Raw genomic sequence first — 17918 nt, 5'->3', positions numbered from 1 at the left:
CTGCCGAGGACAGCTACCAAAAACATAGCCCTTGTCTTGGAGCCAATGTTTGCACGGTACGGTGTTCCACGGACAATACGCACAGACAACGGGCCGCAGTTCACTTCCACAGAGTTCAAAGAACTAGTGCATCACTGGGGAGCCTCACACACAACCTCAAGCCCTTACTACCTGCAGAGCAACGGTATGGCTGAGAGGGCTGTGCAGACAGCAAAGCAGCTTTTGAGAATGTCTTCCAACATACACGAAGCGCCGCTTGCCTACAGGGCCACACCCAGCGTGGAAGGGTTTTCACCAGGAGAACTCTTAATGGGTCGTCGTCTGAACACCACAGTACCAACCACTTCGAAGCTGCTAGCCCCGAAGTGGGACGACAGCGTATTCAGACAAAATAATGAAGCCTACAGAGCTCATGCAAAACGATCATACGACACCGGCCGGCACAAGGTGTGGAGCCGAGAGCGCTTACCACCAGGCACAGCGGTGCGCATCCTCGCTGGAGCAGCATCACACGGCGTGGTAACACAGCCAACATCAGCACCAAGGTCCTACATGGTACAAACCGACAGAGGACAAGCAAGACGTACAGCAAGACACCTGCAACCGTTGCAGGACACGATTACCACAAGAAGTGGACGTGTTTGTAAGCGACCAGAACGCCTGGACCTGTGAGATCAAACCTTTCAAGAAAGGGGGGTGTTGTGGGCTTCACTGACGACAGCGCCCCAAGCGGCAAGCTAACCAGGCGGACCGCCGGGAGACCTGGGCATTGGCGACCGCGCCAAGCAGAGCGAAAACGGGCGCCATTACCTGATGTATAAATAAACAGTTTTGCTTGTAATACCGGCTACGTCTACCACAATTTTGACGCCATCATTAAATGTTTACGCATTACGTATTTCTCGGCACACAACGTCAGCCAATCAGATTTCAGGAGTCGGCTCTTGACAGTGGGCAGTTCATTTCCGCCCATTCGTAATACAAGCGTAAGTGCTTCTCTTTCTATCATGTATACCTTTGTTTTCCCTCCACAATTACTTATAAATACTATCCAGACATGATGAATAGCGCTGCTAAAATCAGTTTTCACGTTCACGTCATTTTTACGCCACCGCAAAAAGTCGTTTCGACAGACCGCAATTTCGCGTCACAAATTTGAAACATGAGACTTTTCTAACAACCAATCAGAGAAAATACATGGCGCCGAACGGCGGTCATGTGTGTCGAAAATAGAGCCCCAGGCTGCAAACTCGCAATGTTTCGGATTCGTCCAGTCCTGGTCGAAAGTGCACTTGAAGGTTGCCTTGCTTGACACGTCGCGATATCGGTGCGGATGGATCTGAAAAGATAGTGCACGAAGTCACAGTGCTGCCAAAGTCTGCCTCTGCTCTCACACTGGCCAGTGGAAACAAAGAAAGAAAGACGGCAACATGGAGGAAGGAAACAGCTAAGGAGAGGCCCTTTCCATTCCCAATGCATTGGAGTAAGTGTGGTGGAAGTGACGCCAAAATTTATGGTTAGCGAAGTCGCGCCATTAGCAACCGCATCGCTGTTGATATGAAAATTCGGGCCACTAAAAACAGCGTTGCTAGGGGCCCGAGGTAGGTGAACGTCGCGGAGAAAAAAAATTCGGAGGGCAAAAGAGAAGGAGAGACGTTGCAGCGTCCGGTCGCGGCGCCGCCCATGGCCTCCGAGATCACCTCCGCGCGCACGTTTCTCTACGGGCTTTCCAATCGGCCGGAGAGAGCGTAAGTTCGAAAAGAGGCGTGGCAGCGTCTTTCGCCGCACCGCGACGCTCGCCACCTATGCATCAAGTGTTCCGTGGTGCTTGGCGCAAACTATAAAACACGAGTTTCCTCAGCTTGCGCTCGAAACACAGTCGAACTGCCAGCTTTAAAATGCCACGGGCAAGACGGTAGCCAACAATTTCGCGATTGTTAACGTAGTAATAATATGAGGCCCACATGCGCAAAGTTAAGCGCGACTACCCGAAGTTGCATGGCTGGCCGAAGCATGAATGCCTGTTCTAGCGCTCTCTGCAGCGGTTCCGCGTCTTTTTTTTTTTTTTTTTGTCAATGTGTATATACACGCTTTGCATTTGCCAGTTCATCAACTCGCTAAACACAGTATTTACGAGTGTGGTAGCGACATCCATAGCATGAATGCAATTCTATAAATGGTTCCGCCACTAGCCACAAGATTATTGCTGACTTGGATGCATGTGACTTGGATGCATTAGTCTGCCAACCAAGATCCGTATAACTCGTGCTATGGTCTTTCCAGTTGTGATGTATGGATGCGAGAGTTGGACTGTGAAAAGGGCTGACCGCCGAAGAATTGACGCGTTTGAATTGTGGTGCTGGCGAAGACTCTTGAGAGTTCCTTGGACTGCCAGAAGATCAAATCAGTCGATATTGTCGACCATAAACCCTGACTGCTCATTGGAGGGTCAAATTCTAAAGTTAAAGCTCAGCTACTTTGGTCATCTGATGAGAAGAGAGGAGTCGCTGGAGAAAGATTTGATGTTGGGAAAGGTTGAGGGTCGCCGGAGAAGGGGTAGGCAGCGAACGTGATGGTTAGATGGCATCCTCGAGGCACTGCAGATGAAGTTATGTGATGTTAGGAAGATAGTGAGAGACCGGAAAGCGTGGCGTGACATGGTCCATAGGGTCACGAAGAGTCGGACATGACTGAACGACTGAACTGAACTGACAATAGCTATATTTTTTTCTCGCACGGTTTTAAAGCAGCCTTAGAAGATCGTAAGCACGCAAGTTCGATAAAGGTGAAGGGTAATCATGGCACGTACAGGCACCTCTGCCGTCATATGAGCATATGCGAGGTTTTAGGAAGTGATCCCGTTAAAAACGCATCAGCTTACACGATAGAAAGTGAGGAGAAGCTATTGCCTCGTTTGTAAACTACGCGGCCCATCATAGCATAAATTTTGCGCAATTATCACGGAGTTATAGCTTATTTCTTCTTTTCACTTGTTTGCATATGCTACAGACTGGGTGCAGTGCTTTTATTTTTAATTTTCACTCCTGTACCCATACACGCAGAGGGCCAAGCCGAGCGAGAGGGTTAATTCAAACGAATTATGATTAGACTATATTATAATGGCACAGGACGGTGAATACGACTATCATACACGCCTGCCATACTAGTTAGCAATTTTTCATTAACTTATAAAAACATTTTTGGCACTAAACTTCCGCCGGTTGGAATGATACTAGCAACTTTCTGAACTAAATTACGAGGCAAACACCATGAGCAATTTAAAAAAGACATGTTTATTTACAAAACTTATGAGGTGAACAAAGAGAAAAACAATATGGGCAAGCACAATCAAGAAGTACACACAAACATTTCGTTATTTGTAAAGTTGAATCACTACATGATGACTACTTTCGTAGTTTTCCATTCGCAAAGGTAAAACTCGCCCGACTAAACACGCAGCTCCTATCTTGCTCAGCAGTTGTTGTTGTTTTTTTTTCTGGTAAGCTGCTTGATCAATTACTATTTTTCCTGCATTGACAAATTGTGGCCTAAGCAACTTTTCTATGATTATATTCGCTGTGTCAGTGCCGTGGTCCTTCCTTGCTGCGCAAGCTAGAAGAGAGCACCTTTCGAAGTAAGGCAACATAAGCTAGCGACATGTACGGTACAGTAGAATGTAGCGATGTATGCTCCACTGAAATTTGTTATATTAGCAAGCAAGCACAGAAGTCTCAGGAATAAAAATGGGATGAAAAACGAATGTCACAGTTCACCAAACTGCAACAAGACCTTGTAGCTAAGAAATATGCATGCATCTGACCACTCGAGCATACACTCGTGACTCTGATTGATCGCCGGCTTCACGAGTAACCGTTAGGCACTCAAAGACTACCTACACGAGGTAGTCTTGACGAATAACTGTTTCACAAGCAAAGAGAACTATCTACACGAGCACAATGCGTAAATTCTAAGTAGAACGGAACGCATTTTGTAAACGCGGCAAGACCATCAAAACTCCGCTTCGATAGTAAACACAACACCCAAATTGTTAAACAATTCGGACATACCTTGCGGTCAATCTTTGCTGGAAAACCAGCTAAAATTGAAGGCCTGCATGACACGTTCGTAACAAAGTTTTCGTCAATGTATACGCGCAAAAAAACGAGAGAACCGCATCAGCGGAGATACGCCGCGAGCGGGCTGGACGATGCATCGACGCATAGGTGCGCACTGCCGCCTGGTGGCGCCTGGAAGAATCGACGAACTTACAACATTTGGCTGGGGCGCGCGCCGATTGGAACGACCGGAGAGAAACGCGCGCGGGGGTGATCTCGGAGGTCATGCGCGGCCGCGCTGGCTTCGAAAAAGTGACATCAGGGCCTCTCCTAAGTTCTTTCCTTCCTCCAGGCATGCGTTCGCTTTCTGAGACGGACGCCGCTTTGTTTCGCTCCGCAAAAGTTCAATCTGCGAATGCGGTATTTGACTTCTCACCTCCTATCCTGTGTTACCAACAGACACCTGAACCTTGAAACACCACGGTGACACCGGACTTTCGACGGTAGGCCCAATTTTCTGGATTTTATGAGTCTAAAAATTTCTGACCGAGGCCTAGGCCTAGCTCGACTCCGAAGCCTCGCTGCGCGCTAGGCGTTACCCGAAGAGGCTGGGAGCGGCCCCAGAGCGTCGCGACTTGAGAAGAGCAAGATGATGGAAACCGTGGAGGGAAGAGACGCTTCCGCCAGCGATATTTTGAACGGACAATGGTTCATCAGAAAGAGAAACCGAAACGTGGCAGTCAACAACGCCCAAGCCGACCACGTTGGAACGCTGAGCCTACCCAAGTTCAAGCCCCCTCAAGGGAGGAAGCTGGCCGAAAAATCGATTGAGCGACAGCAGGAGCGAATTCCCAGCACCGCTAACAAGATCATCATTCGCCCCAGAGGCGGAATTAACAGTATTATCAACATTGTAGGAAGATTGAACTTGTCTCGAGTTATCATCCAAGCCGCCGGCCTGGATCTGACGACCACGAAGGGTGGCATCATCTCCCCAAACTCTACTCAGCAATCAATACTGGTCGCTACCACGGATACCGAGAGAATACTTACAAGTACGCAGCAATTCAAGCTCTGAAGATTGGACCCAACATAATTGAAGCCAAGTCATATATCGTGTCATACATTGCCATGCCGGAAGACGGAGGTAAAGGCGTCGTTCACGACGTACCACTCGAATATTCAGCGGAGGAAATTAAAGAAATGATAGAATGGAGTGGGACTAATCCGCAAATCTCCGGTATTAGAAGACTGGGAGCGGGATCCAAAACTATTCTGATACTTTTCGAAGACTGGTTTGTGCCGAAATGCCTCAATTTCCAGGGAATCAACATGAGGTGCTATACTTGTATAAGAAGAAGTACGAAGTCTGCACAACATGCGGCAGGCTCACAGAGCCGATGTATGCCCAGACCCGACCAACGTGAAGTGTCGCAGCTGTGGCTTGGAACATCCAGGCGCTGGACACACATGTGAACCTAAGTGTCAACTCTGAGGTAAAGACCGTGTCCTAGGAGACAACAAATGCCACGAAATATACAGGATGCCCTACCTCTCAAAGAAGAAAATGTGGGAGAAAAGGCTAGAAAAATAACAACTGCAATCAACTTCAGGAAGCCAGGGATCCATCCTCTACTCTTCGGAACAAGAGCACCGGGGACGAGAACCCCGAGGAAGGAACCGGGCAAACACGGACCCACGGTCGGGGACCCGATTGAGATCAAGATCAAGCTCGAGAACCAGAGAGACCTCGAAATCCCGGGACACGAGCCAGGGACGAGGACCTGGCCTGCCTCCCAGAGATCCCAAGAATCCATTTGGCTAACTCAAGTCAGCAGACAACAAGACGGTAAGCTTCGTTAGCAAAACCTCCCAGACTGAAAATAGAGAGATGGAAAAACTCAGAGGGGGAAACGCAGAACGTAGAGAGATGATCAAACAAATGAGTCGCGAAATTCAGGAACTTAAATCTAAATTCACCGAAAAGCCCAGGGCTAACAGCCCGCCTGCAAATCAATCACATGACGTACCAAAAACCACAAATTCAATTACTACTAATTCTACTTCAGAGGAATCAAACTGTATGAACTTGGAATTCACCCGGCCGCCACCCCAGAAGCGTAAAGGGGGAGAGAACGATCCGTTTATAACCCTTAATAGAAAATTTGAACAACGTAATGACAAATTTGATAAGCAACTCGAGAATATTAACATGCTAATCCAGCAACTTCTAGGAGCTCAGGGACAGATGCAAGTGCAGATTCAAAATCTCACTAAACAAATGCAGGAAGCATCACTGGCCTTCTCTGAATCCAGTAACAGAATCGCACAACTAGAAGAAACAATGGGTAACAATCATGGACAAAAGCCATAATCAGAAAGACAACTCCACGATCTGGCAGTGGAACTGCCGAGGGTACCAGAGAAAGCGAGCGCTATTGCAACAATACATAAAACAAACTGCCGACAAACCCATAGCTATCATGATACAGGAGACTGGGAAAAACCCAACCAAATTGTTTGGATATCAAAGCCACAGCAGCGATAGGGGCGAAAAATCCAAAGTCACGACTTTTATCCAGAGAAACATAGCCGCTACTAATCACGAGATCACATCTCGGGATATAGAAGCAGTTTTAACCGAAATCATCACTGGAAGAAAAGACCGAAAGAGTATCTTTCTCTTGAACATATACAGCACTCCGAAGCAAAGGAAAGTTAGGTTTCAAGTCCTATTCCGAAAAGCCTTAAAGATCGCAGGAAATAACCCGCTTATCATAGCCGGTGACTTTAATGCAGCCCATCAGGAATGGGGGTACAATCGGCAGGATCCTAAGGGCAGACAATTATGGGAAGACATGCAAACACTAGGACTCACCCTGCACACTGATCCAAATGCACCCACACGCACGGGTAATAGCGTCAGCAGGGACACCACCCCCGACCTGACCTTAAGCAAGAATGTAAGTACAGCGGACTGGAAAAACACCGAGCAAAACCTAGGTAGTGACCACTTCATTATTGCACTCACATTAGGAAAAGGAATCAAAATTAGAAAACCCAAACAACCCAAAATCACGGAATGGGAAAGATTTATGCAAATACGAGAGACCGAGGGAATTGAGAAAATCGACGATATCGATAAGTGGTCACAAACGCTAAAGAAACACGTGGAGGAAGCAACAGTCACTCTAGAAGACGAAGATGCACCGCCGAGTATCGATAGCAAACTCTTAAACATGTGGAACAAGAAACAGGACCTAGAGAAAAGCCTAAAAACACAAAGATGGAACCGTAATATTAGGAGAGCACTAGCTCTACATAATAAAGAGATGGAGACATACGCCATCAAACTAAATGAACAAAACTGGTGTAGCAGATGTGATGAAATGGAACAAAGCATGAGCCTCTCCAAAACATGGAACATTCTACGGCACATGCTCGATCCGGAAAAATCTAAAGCACAAGCCAACGTAAATCAAACTAAAGTTAAGCATGCCTTCGAAGGCTCGGACGAACAATTGATGAGTAAATTAATCGAAATCTACATCGGACAAACGGAAACCGAAACGTTACCAGCATATGAGGGGAAACATAACCTAGTCTTAGATGCCCCTATCACTAGGGCTGAAGTCCGAGCTGAGATTATTGGATTAAAGACAAGATCAGCCCCAGGACCTGACGGTATCACGAACACTATTATCAGAAATCTAGACGACGAGTCAATCACAGCCCTGACAGAATACATGAATAAGGTATGGGAGACTGGACAACTACCGCAGGCATGGAAAAATGCCAGTATAGTCCTCATACACAAACCGGGGAAGCCGCCAAAACTAGAAAACCTAAGACCCATATCACTGACCTCGTGCGTGCGAAAACTAATGGAACGCGTTATTCAGACGAGACTTGCCAAATACATGGAGCAAGAAAACCTCTGTCCTCATGAAATGGTGGGCTTCAGGCCGGGGCTGAGCACACAGGACGTGATGCTCAGACTTAGATACGATATCATAACACATGAATCTTCAGATACAAAGACTATTCTCGGACTTGACCTAACCAAAGCCTCCGACAATGTCAAGCATAAGGCAGTGCTCGAAGGTCTCCAAGAAGTTGGGGTTGGAATCAGAACCTATAACTATATCAAAGATTTTCTCACTAACAGAGAAGTCACCATGAGCTTTCAAAGCGCCAAATCACCCACAATCACCTTGGGTAGCGAGGGAACGCCACAAGGTTCTGTCTTGTCTCCCTTTCTATTTAACATTGCTATGAGGGGGCTACCAGCACAACTAAAGCAAATACCAGACTTAAAATTTAGCATGTACGCAGATGACATAAATCTCTGGATAAATAAAGGTAGCGACGCAGAAATAGAGAACAAACTCCAGGCTGCCGCAAATAAGGTGGTTGAGTACGCTGTGGAACGCGGTCTAACCTGCTCGCCGCAAAAGTCAGAACTAATCATCTACAACCCCAAATATAAAAAAAATAAAGCAGACATAAAGATAAATGTTGAAAACTACCCGGTTCCACAAGTAGAAGAAATTAGAATCTTAGGAATGATCCTCCAAGCAAGAGGGCAGAACACAAACACCATCAAAAAATTGGAGAACTACGCAGCCCAAGTTACGGGCATATTCAGAAGAGTAGCGCTTAGAGGACACAGTCTCAAGGAACGTAGTCTACTCAAAATGACACAGACCCACATCATCAGTCGCATAGGTTATGCCACACCTTTTCTCAATCTCAAAAAGACCTAACGTGAAAAAATGGACGTCATAATTCGAAAATGCGTCAAACGCGCACTAGGCCTCCTTGTCTCCACATCAACAGAGAAGCTGGAGAAAATGGGGATTCATAATAGATGGCAAGAGCTCACTGAAGCTGTAAGAATCTCTCAACTGGAAAGACTAAGTCAGACGGAGACAGGCAGAGCCATCCTAGACTGGGTCGGACTCCAATCAGACAGAAGCCCACAGACGAAAACATCTATCCCACCCAACATAAGGGAACACATACTGGTACCACCCTTACCCCGAAACATGATCCCAGACTACAGCAAAGAACGCAGAGAACACAGAGCCAAAGCCATCGCTAAAAGAATGAAACGCAAAGCAGTCGATGAAGTTGCTTATGTAGATGCATCATGCGGACGACACGGAGCAGCTGTCTCGGCATAGTAAATGGAGAAGGTGCACCTAAAATTGCGGCTCAACACGCACCCGTGACATTAGTACAGCTGAAGAGGTCGCAATAGCACTCGCATGCACTGGTACACAGGCCAAAACTATAATCAGCGACAGCAAAACGGCTGTCTGGAATTTTGCAAAAAGGACGGATCTCAGAGGAGGCCAAAAAGATTCTTCTCACAAATCCCATTACTAGAACCATATCCATCATATGGATACCAGCACACGAGTCTCTCCCTGGCAACGAAACTGCGCACCTGCTGGCCCGAGATCTCTACCACCGGGCAACGGTAGAACCGCCCGAATGCAAGGGAATTAAAGATTGCGCTATCACATACAATGAGATCACAGAATCTTACAAATTAGATCGAAAAGTATACCCTCCCCATGATCGGTCTCTCACTAACAATGAAGCACGCATATGGAGGCGATTACAAGCCGATAACTACATCTGCCCTGTCTGGGCTTTCTTAACACAGACCGGGGAGGAAGAAGATTCTAAATGTAAAAATTGCGGACAAAAAGGCACGCTAGATCATATAATATGGCAATGCGCCGATTCCCCAGGCGCCGGCATTAACATTGATAGTAGAGAAGCCTGGGAGGTTTGGCTGCGGAGCGGAGATCCCACCGTTCAGCGGCACGCGACCCGCCTGGCGGCTGAGGCCGTGAAGAGTGCTTGTAACCTCACCTGACCTCAGCCTGCGGGGCCCTCCTGACCCGCTCCCCGGCCTGCGTGCCGGGGGCGGGAGATGAAGGAATCCTTTTCGGTGGAAATAAAGTTTTCATTCATTCAATAATTTCCTTCCTCCACTTACATCGCTGCATCCCGGATGCTGATGATGCTACCGCGTGCGTGCACCCCCTGGAGTAAAAATGGAGGCTTCCGCCAAGGCGGTGAGCAAGGAGAAAGGAGTTGTCTATCGAAAAGCACAAGAAAACAAGGGGAGGCCGGTGGCCGTTGAACGGCGCACGTGCGAACCGTAGGAAGCACTTGCTCTGCCGTCGGCCACAGTGCCGTGGGAGAGTCCGCTTCGGCGCGCTTCGAAATTTGAAACGGCGCAACGCTTTATGCCGCTTTGCTGGGTGGCCCATTTGGCACAACGCGGTAGACCGGCAGTCGCAGAGGGAAGGACACGTAACGCCGTACAGTACAATATTTCAACACTAGCCCGCTTTGTTTACACGATCCATCATTATCGCGACTGTAGTTCCCTTTAGGTAGAACTGCTGCTAATTTTCCCTGACATAGGCACGAATTCCCAGTATTTTTCCAGATTATCCACATTCCTTGAGAATCCCCGGTTGGTAGACACCCTGAATATACAAAAAAAAAATATTATTCTTGACCTGATTAGGTGTCCACGATTCCGTGGAGCTTAAGGAGCATTAGCGTAAGGCTCCTTCCTTCCCCAAAACCGAATTTAAATAAAAATTATGAAAAACCCGCAGTTTGAAAAGCGGTTGTTACAGAGGCTATCACTGCAACGCTCACAGCTTTCGCTTTATCACTAGGTTCAAGCCACGCTTAAACCACCATCTTCCTTCTAGATGCAGCTCACTTAGAGCTCACTCCGATTTGCAAAAGTGAAGGAACAATTGTTCAGTGCAATAGATTAAGGATAAGAACCAGACATTACAGCAACAATTCAAATTAACACCACTAATTATCACAGCTCAATACTATTGAGTCCTTTACTTAGCAACGTTGCATAATCTCCATCAAGCAATACTTTCACACCGATTCAGACACTTCGGCAATTTCATAAATCATGTATTGCACTGGCCCCTAATTTCATGACACCTGCACAAACTTACCTTTGTTTACGGCAGTGTACCCATCGTGAGCAGCGTTCAAGTAGCATGTTTGTGTGCTCCGACCTTCCGCGTACATGCACAATTCAAGGGATGTTTCGAAACAAGTCGACGGTGTCTACACGCCCAACGTCCAGTTTCGCTAATCAGCCGAAATAAAATTGCATCGCTTAAATTATAGGCTGCTACTGCGTGATACATTTGCCTCCTCTCCATGCTGAACAACTTTATACATCTGCTCAAGTGATAGGAATAAAAGGAACAGGCAACGAGAAAAACATCCTTGTCAGATCCGAAATTTCACCGCCTCCGCTTAGACCAAGATCCTCAACAGTGATACCCATCGGAACGCGATGCCATGCAAACGAAATCCGCGCGTGTGCACAATGATGATGCCGAAAGAAAATGTGGTAGTACCTACCGGAAATCTCCTTGCGCCATCGCCTCGCACAGTCAAAAACGGCAACAAGCCGCACCGTAACAAAAAAAAAAAAAAAAAAAAAAACATCCCGAGCAGGTCGAAGAAATCTCACCCCACACGCCGCCCTTTCTTTAACTGCTTCGAATTTCCGACGCTGAGTGGGTGAAGTCGTTTGGAGCTTCTGCATGGGCAGCAAAAAAAAAAAAAAAGCATGCATAAGAATAGGCAACGTGAAACGAGGTGTATAAACAAAAATTATATTTCCCAACACATTGCTCGGAGTAAACGCACAAAAACTTCAGCGTCCCAGAGATAGTTGCTCACAGCGTTGTCGAGATGGAACACGATTACTGCTCCTTCTCTTGCGGTGACTGAATTTCCTTCTCTTGCGGTTGCTGCTCGGCAGGCTTCTGCTGCGGCTTGTGCAAAGATGGCGGCGGAATCAGCATCGACGCGGTGTACCTGGTGACGGCCTTTGTCCCTTCAGAGACGGCATGCCGGCCCAGCTCACCAGGTAAGAGCAGTCGCGCCACAGCCTGGATGTCTCGTGCAGTGATTGTGCGGTGCCCCGAGATGAATGTCAGCTTAGTAGCCTCTTGTCCGATGCGGTCTAAGATGTCGCCAACGAAGCTGTTCATGATGTCCATCGCTTTGTCGGTGATTCCCGCTCCCGGATGAACTTCCTTCAGAACCTTATATATATAGCGACTGTAGCTCTCGCGGCGGCGTCGACGATGCTTCTTTGCACCATCGCTGGAGCCAGCGGCGGGCAAGGCAACGTTTCGTGCGGACTTTTGGCCTTTCGCCTTCGTAGCCTTCTTCGTAGCCTTCGCTACCTCCGCGGCGCTGGCGGCCATCTTCGACGACATCCTAGCTGCTTGCCTCCGAATGGTGCCACTGGCAGTCGCTTTGCTTTTTCACGCGCCGAGGCGAGGTCACGTGGTGCTCAAAACCGCGCCAAAATCTCAGCGCGCGGTCAGCGCGCTTCCAGAGAGGATGACGAAATGCGAGTTTGATGCGTGGCCTTCCTAGCACATGCGCAGTTACGCGCGCCGCCTTTGCTCCACAAGTGGCGGCGCCAATGGAGTGACATCACTGGACTCCCCGCAGATGCGGCGCCGCGGTGGCAGCGCCGAAAAAAAAAAGATTGAAGGAAGAAGTAAAAGAAAATACACGGGCCTGCTACTGGCTCTTGAGCTCTGCCACCTCCGCTGCCTCATGAGGACAGGAGAGAAAATAGAAAAGAAAGAAAAAGAAGACAGAGAGAGAGAGAAAAAATTTTTAATGAGGTTAATAATCAGTGAGAATTCGCAGGAGCTGTGTGGTCGGTGCCCCTAGTCCAGGGCTCCGCTGGCAGCAGCTGACTAGCGGACTAGCTGGATAATCCAGGCTTGCTGGTCCAGGTTGTCGCTGGTCAGGGCCGCCTCCCACTGCTCGTGTGTCGGGCATGGCACTAGTAACGTTGGGTCAGGTTTGTCCTGGCATTCCCAAGAGATGTGATAGAGTGTGGGGCTTGCACCGCACCAAGGACAGTAACTCGTGTATTTTGTTGGGCTTATCTTATTTAAAATGTGAAGATTAGGGAATGTGTTTGTTTGTATTTTTATCCAGTCTATAGCGTCCGAGGAAGGAAGTTGTTTGTGTGGTGGTGAGAAAATTCTTCTTTCTAACCGTAGGTGTTCCAGCCTGTCGCCGTAGGGTCCTAGGAGAGGGGTGGGGTAGGGATGGGGATCCGCCCGGTTTGTGAGAGCTCGGGCTAGATCATTCGCTACCTCATTTCCTTCTAGGCATTCGTGTCCAGGTGTCCATGTAATTGTGTGCGTCTGGGAGATGGAACGTAATATTGCACACGCTCTTCTGTGAGGTTTTCCGGCCAGGTAGTCCCTGCAGGCTGGTTGGGAGTCCGTCACTACGTGTGATGACTTCTTTTGGTGGTCTTGTGTTTTTATGGTGACGGCTATTGCCAGTGATTCCGCTTCCGCAGGATCCTTGGCATAGATCGAAGCCTGAATAATTGGCCTCTTCTGGTGGTCAACTGCAGCTATTGTGAACTTGCCAGGCTCGCCGTAAGCCCCTATGTCCACGTAGACAACTTCCGCGTCTTTAGACAATTGTTTTTCCGATGATTTGACTCTGGCTTTCCTTCGACCCTTCTGTAACTCATGGTGCATGTGCTTGGGTATCGGGTTCACATAGATGTTGTTTCTTGTGGATGTCGTAATTTGTGATTTGATCTCAGAAGTTCTTAGTGCCTGCCATAGCCCTAGTTTTGACAGGATTTCCCTACCCGCCTGCGTTGTTGTTAGGCGTTGTTTCTGACTCTCTAGAACCGCCTCCTTGAGCTCCTCGAAGTTGTTGTGCACTCCGAGTGCCCAAAGACGTTCCGTTGATGTTGTTGGCGGGAGGTTTAGGGCCGTTTTATAGGCTCCTCTTATGATAGTGTCAATGGCCCTTTTATCAGTGATTCTAATTTCGTGATATGGGAGCCCGTAGGTAATCCTGCTAACGGCTAGGGCTTGTACAAGGCGGAGGGTGTCCTCCTCCCTCATCCCTTTCCGGTGCCAGGTCACCCTTCTAATCATTCTGGAAATTTGGTTGACTGTGGTTTTGAGTGTTTTGATTGTATAATCCACTCTCAAATTGCTTTGCAACCACAGCCCCAAAACTCTGATCTTGTCCTTCTCTTGAATTGTCTGGTCTCATAGAGAGAGCTGAATTTCTCCTGGGGACTTGTAATTTCTTCTGTGTAGCCTGATAAGTTCGGATTTTTCTGGGGAGCATTGAAGACCGCTCTCCCCGGCAAATTCCTCGACTAGGTCTATAGCGGCTTGCAGAGCTTCTTTTTGCGCCAAGGATCCCTGAATAGCCCAGATGGTGATGTCGTCCGCGTATAAAGTGAAGCCAATATCATTGCGGGTCAACAGTTTTTTTGCTAAATTTATCATTGCTATGTTAAATAGCATTGGAGAGATTATAGAACCCTGCGGTGTACCTTTGTTCGGCATGGGTACTTTTGGTGATCGGATCTCTCCAATTCCTATGGTGGCTGTGCGATCTGAGAGGAAAGCCTTCACGTATATGAAGATTTTCTCCCCGCAGTTGATATTGTTTAATTCGTGCAATATGGTTTGGTGGCCAATGTTGTCGAATGCTCCTTTGAGATCTAGTGCCAGAACGAAATTTTCGCCTTTTCGGGGTATGGTGTTGATGACTTCTTCCCTAATTCGGAGGAAAGCATCTTGCGTGCAGAGTCCCTTGCGGAAGCCCAGCATGCAGGAAGGAAAGATGTTGTTTTCGTCGATGTAATTTTGGAGCCTGAGGAGGAGGAGACTGAGAGAAAGACACGCGTCGCAACGGCCGTCGTCCACCCAGAAGCGGTGGCGGTTGCAATGACGGTCTACAACAGATAGAAATTCGGCGGCAGGCTAGCCCCCGCGGAGAGCGGCGGTGACCTGTTTAAGGACCTTATCGTAAACAGAAGGAACCGACAGATTTCCTAAGTAGCTGTGTGTTCGCGCGTGCGTGCGCGCGCGCGTGTGTGTGTGCGTACGTTTGTGCGTGTGAGCGCGTGTGTGTGTGCGTGTGCGCGTGTGTGTGTGCGAGGAAATCGTGGTATGAAGCTAGGGCGGCGCCGCGCGCATATATTTCTTACTGTCAAAACGGTAAAATGAAAATCAATAAAGGCAAATTATTTTCCGGCTGAATTAAAAAAAGCAATCAACACAACATGTCACTCAACTACATCATGTGATTAGAGCATACCATCATAACTGGCTCTGGGGTACTTATTTTCTTCTAAAAAATAAGCAAATGGTGAGCCTGCAAGCATATTAAAGCAAAACTTTATATATAAAACACATCACGTGTGGCAGCATACATGTGCCATGTACATTGCATATACATTCCTTTATTAAAATAGCAGCTGTTAGAATTTTTGCTTGTTTTCTCATCATGGAAAGGGTGTTGAATTCATTAACATTGCAGTGAATGCATAGTGCTAGACAAAAAAAAAAAGGCAATGTTTAGGGCCGACATTTGAGACAGTCTTTGGTGATCCCTCGCTACCTGTCGCGCGAATTTCCTGCACAGCCATTGCACCATATGACCCCTCAGGTTGTACTCACTAGCCGACCAAATAGGTAATTGGGCATCGAGGTGCTTTGAAATTCATGATGGTTTGGCGGGCGCTGTTTAACACAGAGACAGCGAGAAAAAAAAACCGAGTCTGGCGCCCTTATTTCTCTTCTTTTCTTTGTCTCTGTGTTAAAGTGCGCCCATGAAACCGTCATGAACAACCTACAACTCGCCCAACTTTCCCTTCTGTTGCTCTCTTAAATGCCTCGTCGCGCGCAGCTGGTCAACCGCTTGAGTTAGCGGTCCGCATTACTGCGCCTGGCAATGACGGCGCGGATCGATGATTTCTCTACGAGAGCAACGCATTTGCAACGAGAGGGTATATATATCACTGTAAAAAATGCACAGTTTTTACGGTGAAAGTACTGGCAGCTGATGCTGCCAAACTTTTACCGTAAAAAAAATTGTGGCCCGTATTTCATGTATACAGCAATCATGCTGTTTACATAATGTTAACCTGGAGAAAAAATTATGGCCCGTATTTCAAGTATACGGTACTAACGCTTTATATATAATGTTTACCTGTAGAAAGAATTGTGGCTCCTATTTTAGGTATATGGTACTTACACTGTTTATACAATGTTTACCTGTAGAAAAAATTGTGGCTCGTATTTTATGCATACAGTACTTAGGCTAATTATATAATGTTTGCATGTAGAAACATTTGTGGCCCGTATTTCAGGTATACAGTAGTTATGTCTTTATAATATTTACCTGTAGAAAAATTGTGGCTGGTATTTCACGTATACAGTAGTTATGTTGTTTAGATAATATTTACCCGTAGAAAAAATTGTGGCCCATTTTTCATTCCTTCAGTGCTTTTTTGGTAAATTAAAGCAGGGCTCATAAAATCTGCACTGGGCTGATTGTAAATACACATTGGTGTCTAAAATCTATCTAGCAACATTTTCTCTTTTCACCTCTTTACACTATAAAATATGGATGTTTGGCATTCAGACACACAAACCTAAAAACTACATGCATATAATAAGGCACTGCTTGTACAAGCTTGAAAATCAATATGCAGAAGACTAAGGTAATGTTCAACAGCCTCGGGAAGGAACAGCAGTTTGCATTAGGTAGCGAAATACTGGAAGTAGTGGACGAATATGTCTACTTAGGACAGGTAGTAACCGCAGATCCGGACCATGAAAAGGAAATAACAAGAAGAGTAAGATTGGGATGGAGCGCATTTGGCAAGCACTCGCAGATTATAACTAGCAGCTTACCGGTATCGCTCAAGAGGAAAGTATACAACAGTTGCATCTTGCCTGTACTCACCTATGGGGCTGAAACGTGGAGGCTAACCAAGAGAGTTCTACTTAAGTTGAGAACAACCCAGAGGGCTATGGAACTAAAAATGGTAGGGGTAACATTAAGAGATAGAAAGCGTGCAGAGTGGGTCAGAGAAATAACTCAAGTTACCGACATTCTAGTAGAAATTAAGAAGAAATGGACATGGGCAGGACATGTAGTGCGAAGAGAGGATAACCGATGGTCGCTGAGGATAACAAACTGGATTCCAAGGGATGGAAAGCGTAGCAGGGGGCGGCAGAAAGTTAGGTGGGCGGATGAGATTAAGAAGTTCGCAGGGGTCAAGTGGATGCAGCTTGCACAGAACCGGGTTAAGTGGAGAAACATGGGAGAGGCCTTCGCCCTGCAGTGGGTATAATGAGGCTGATGATGATGATGATGTCCAAGCTTGCACAAAGAACACGAGATAAAATGAAGTAATACACATGTTTCTTAGTTCACGCAGTATTCTTTAAGCAAATCTGTACTTTATAAGAATTCAGCCAACTTGGCTAAAACCAAGGTACTGAGGCACTGATTAGGCCACTGCATAAAATGTGCAGTGTCAGTATGCTATACAGGAAGGCAGGCAAATCAGTAAGAGTGGCCAGTGCTGAAAACTGTTTATTTGAGTTTTCCACCAACCTGGATTTGGGTGGATTTCGGTAAATAAACAAAGCTATGGTAACTGCTTTTGAAAGACTTCGAATTCTCTTGTGCATACTTCAATGAATCTCTTGTGCATTCTTCCGTAAACCTCTTGTGCCTACCTTCCATGAACCTTCAAAGATCTGAAAAAAAAAAACAGTATAAGACTTTACAATACTTCTGTGTTTCATGCAGATGCCACATATCACTACTTATGGCATGACTTCCTGGCAATTAAGCTTCAAGTTCCAGTGGCACACAGATCATTTTGGATATAATTTGCAATGCGAGCACATGCAGCATACAGTGGGAGCAGCGACTGTGGGCATAAATATACATTTGTAAACAAGTTTCAAC

General features: G+C 46.9%; 1 protein-coding gene across 1 annotated transcript; it reads right to left on the bottom strand.

Moving 5' to 3' along the window:
• Positions 1 to 11766: 11766 nt before the first annotated feature.
• LOC146204822 (histone H2B.3-like) lies at positions 11767 to 12235 on the bottom strand. The gene has a single exon (XM_084586563.1). It carries the CDS (start codon positions 12131 to 12133, stop codon positions 11834 to 11836), a length of 300 nt encoding a protein of 99 aa, XP_084442689.1. The 5' UTR covers positions 12134 to 12235; the 3' UTR covers positions 11767 to 11833.
• Positions 12236 to 17918: the final 5683 nt, after the last annotated feature.

The sequence above is a fragment of the Amblyomma maculatum genome, chromosome 1 (assembly GCF_055883805.1).
Source record: "Amblyomma maculatum isolate TAMU_Amacu chromosome 1, ASM5588380v1, whole genome shotgun sequence".
In the NCBI taxonomy this organism is placed as follows: Eukaryota; Metazoa; Arthropoda; class Arachnida; order Ixodida; family Ixodidae; genus Amblyomma; species Amblyomma maculatum.
The sequence above is the reverse complement of the archived record's forward strand: the minus strand, read 5'-3'. Positions and strand labels throughout refer to the sequence as shown.

What these genes read in the sequence shown, in the direction of transcription:
- LOC146204822 (XM_084586563.1), bottom strand. Translation starts at nt 12,133, where the DNA reads ATGGACATCATGAACAGCTTCGTTGGCGACATCTTAGACCGCATCGGA.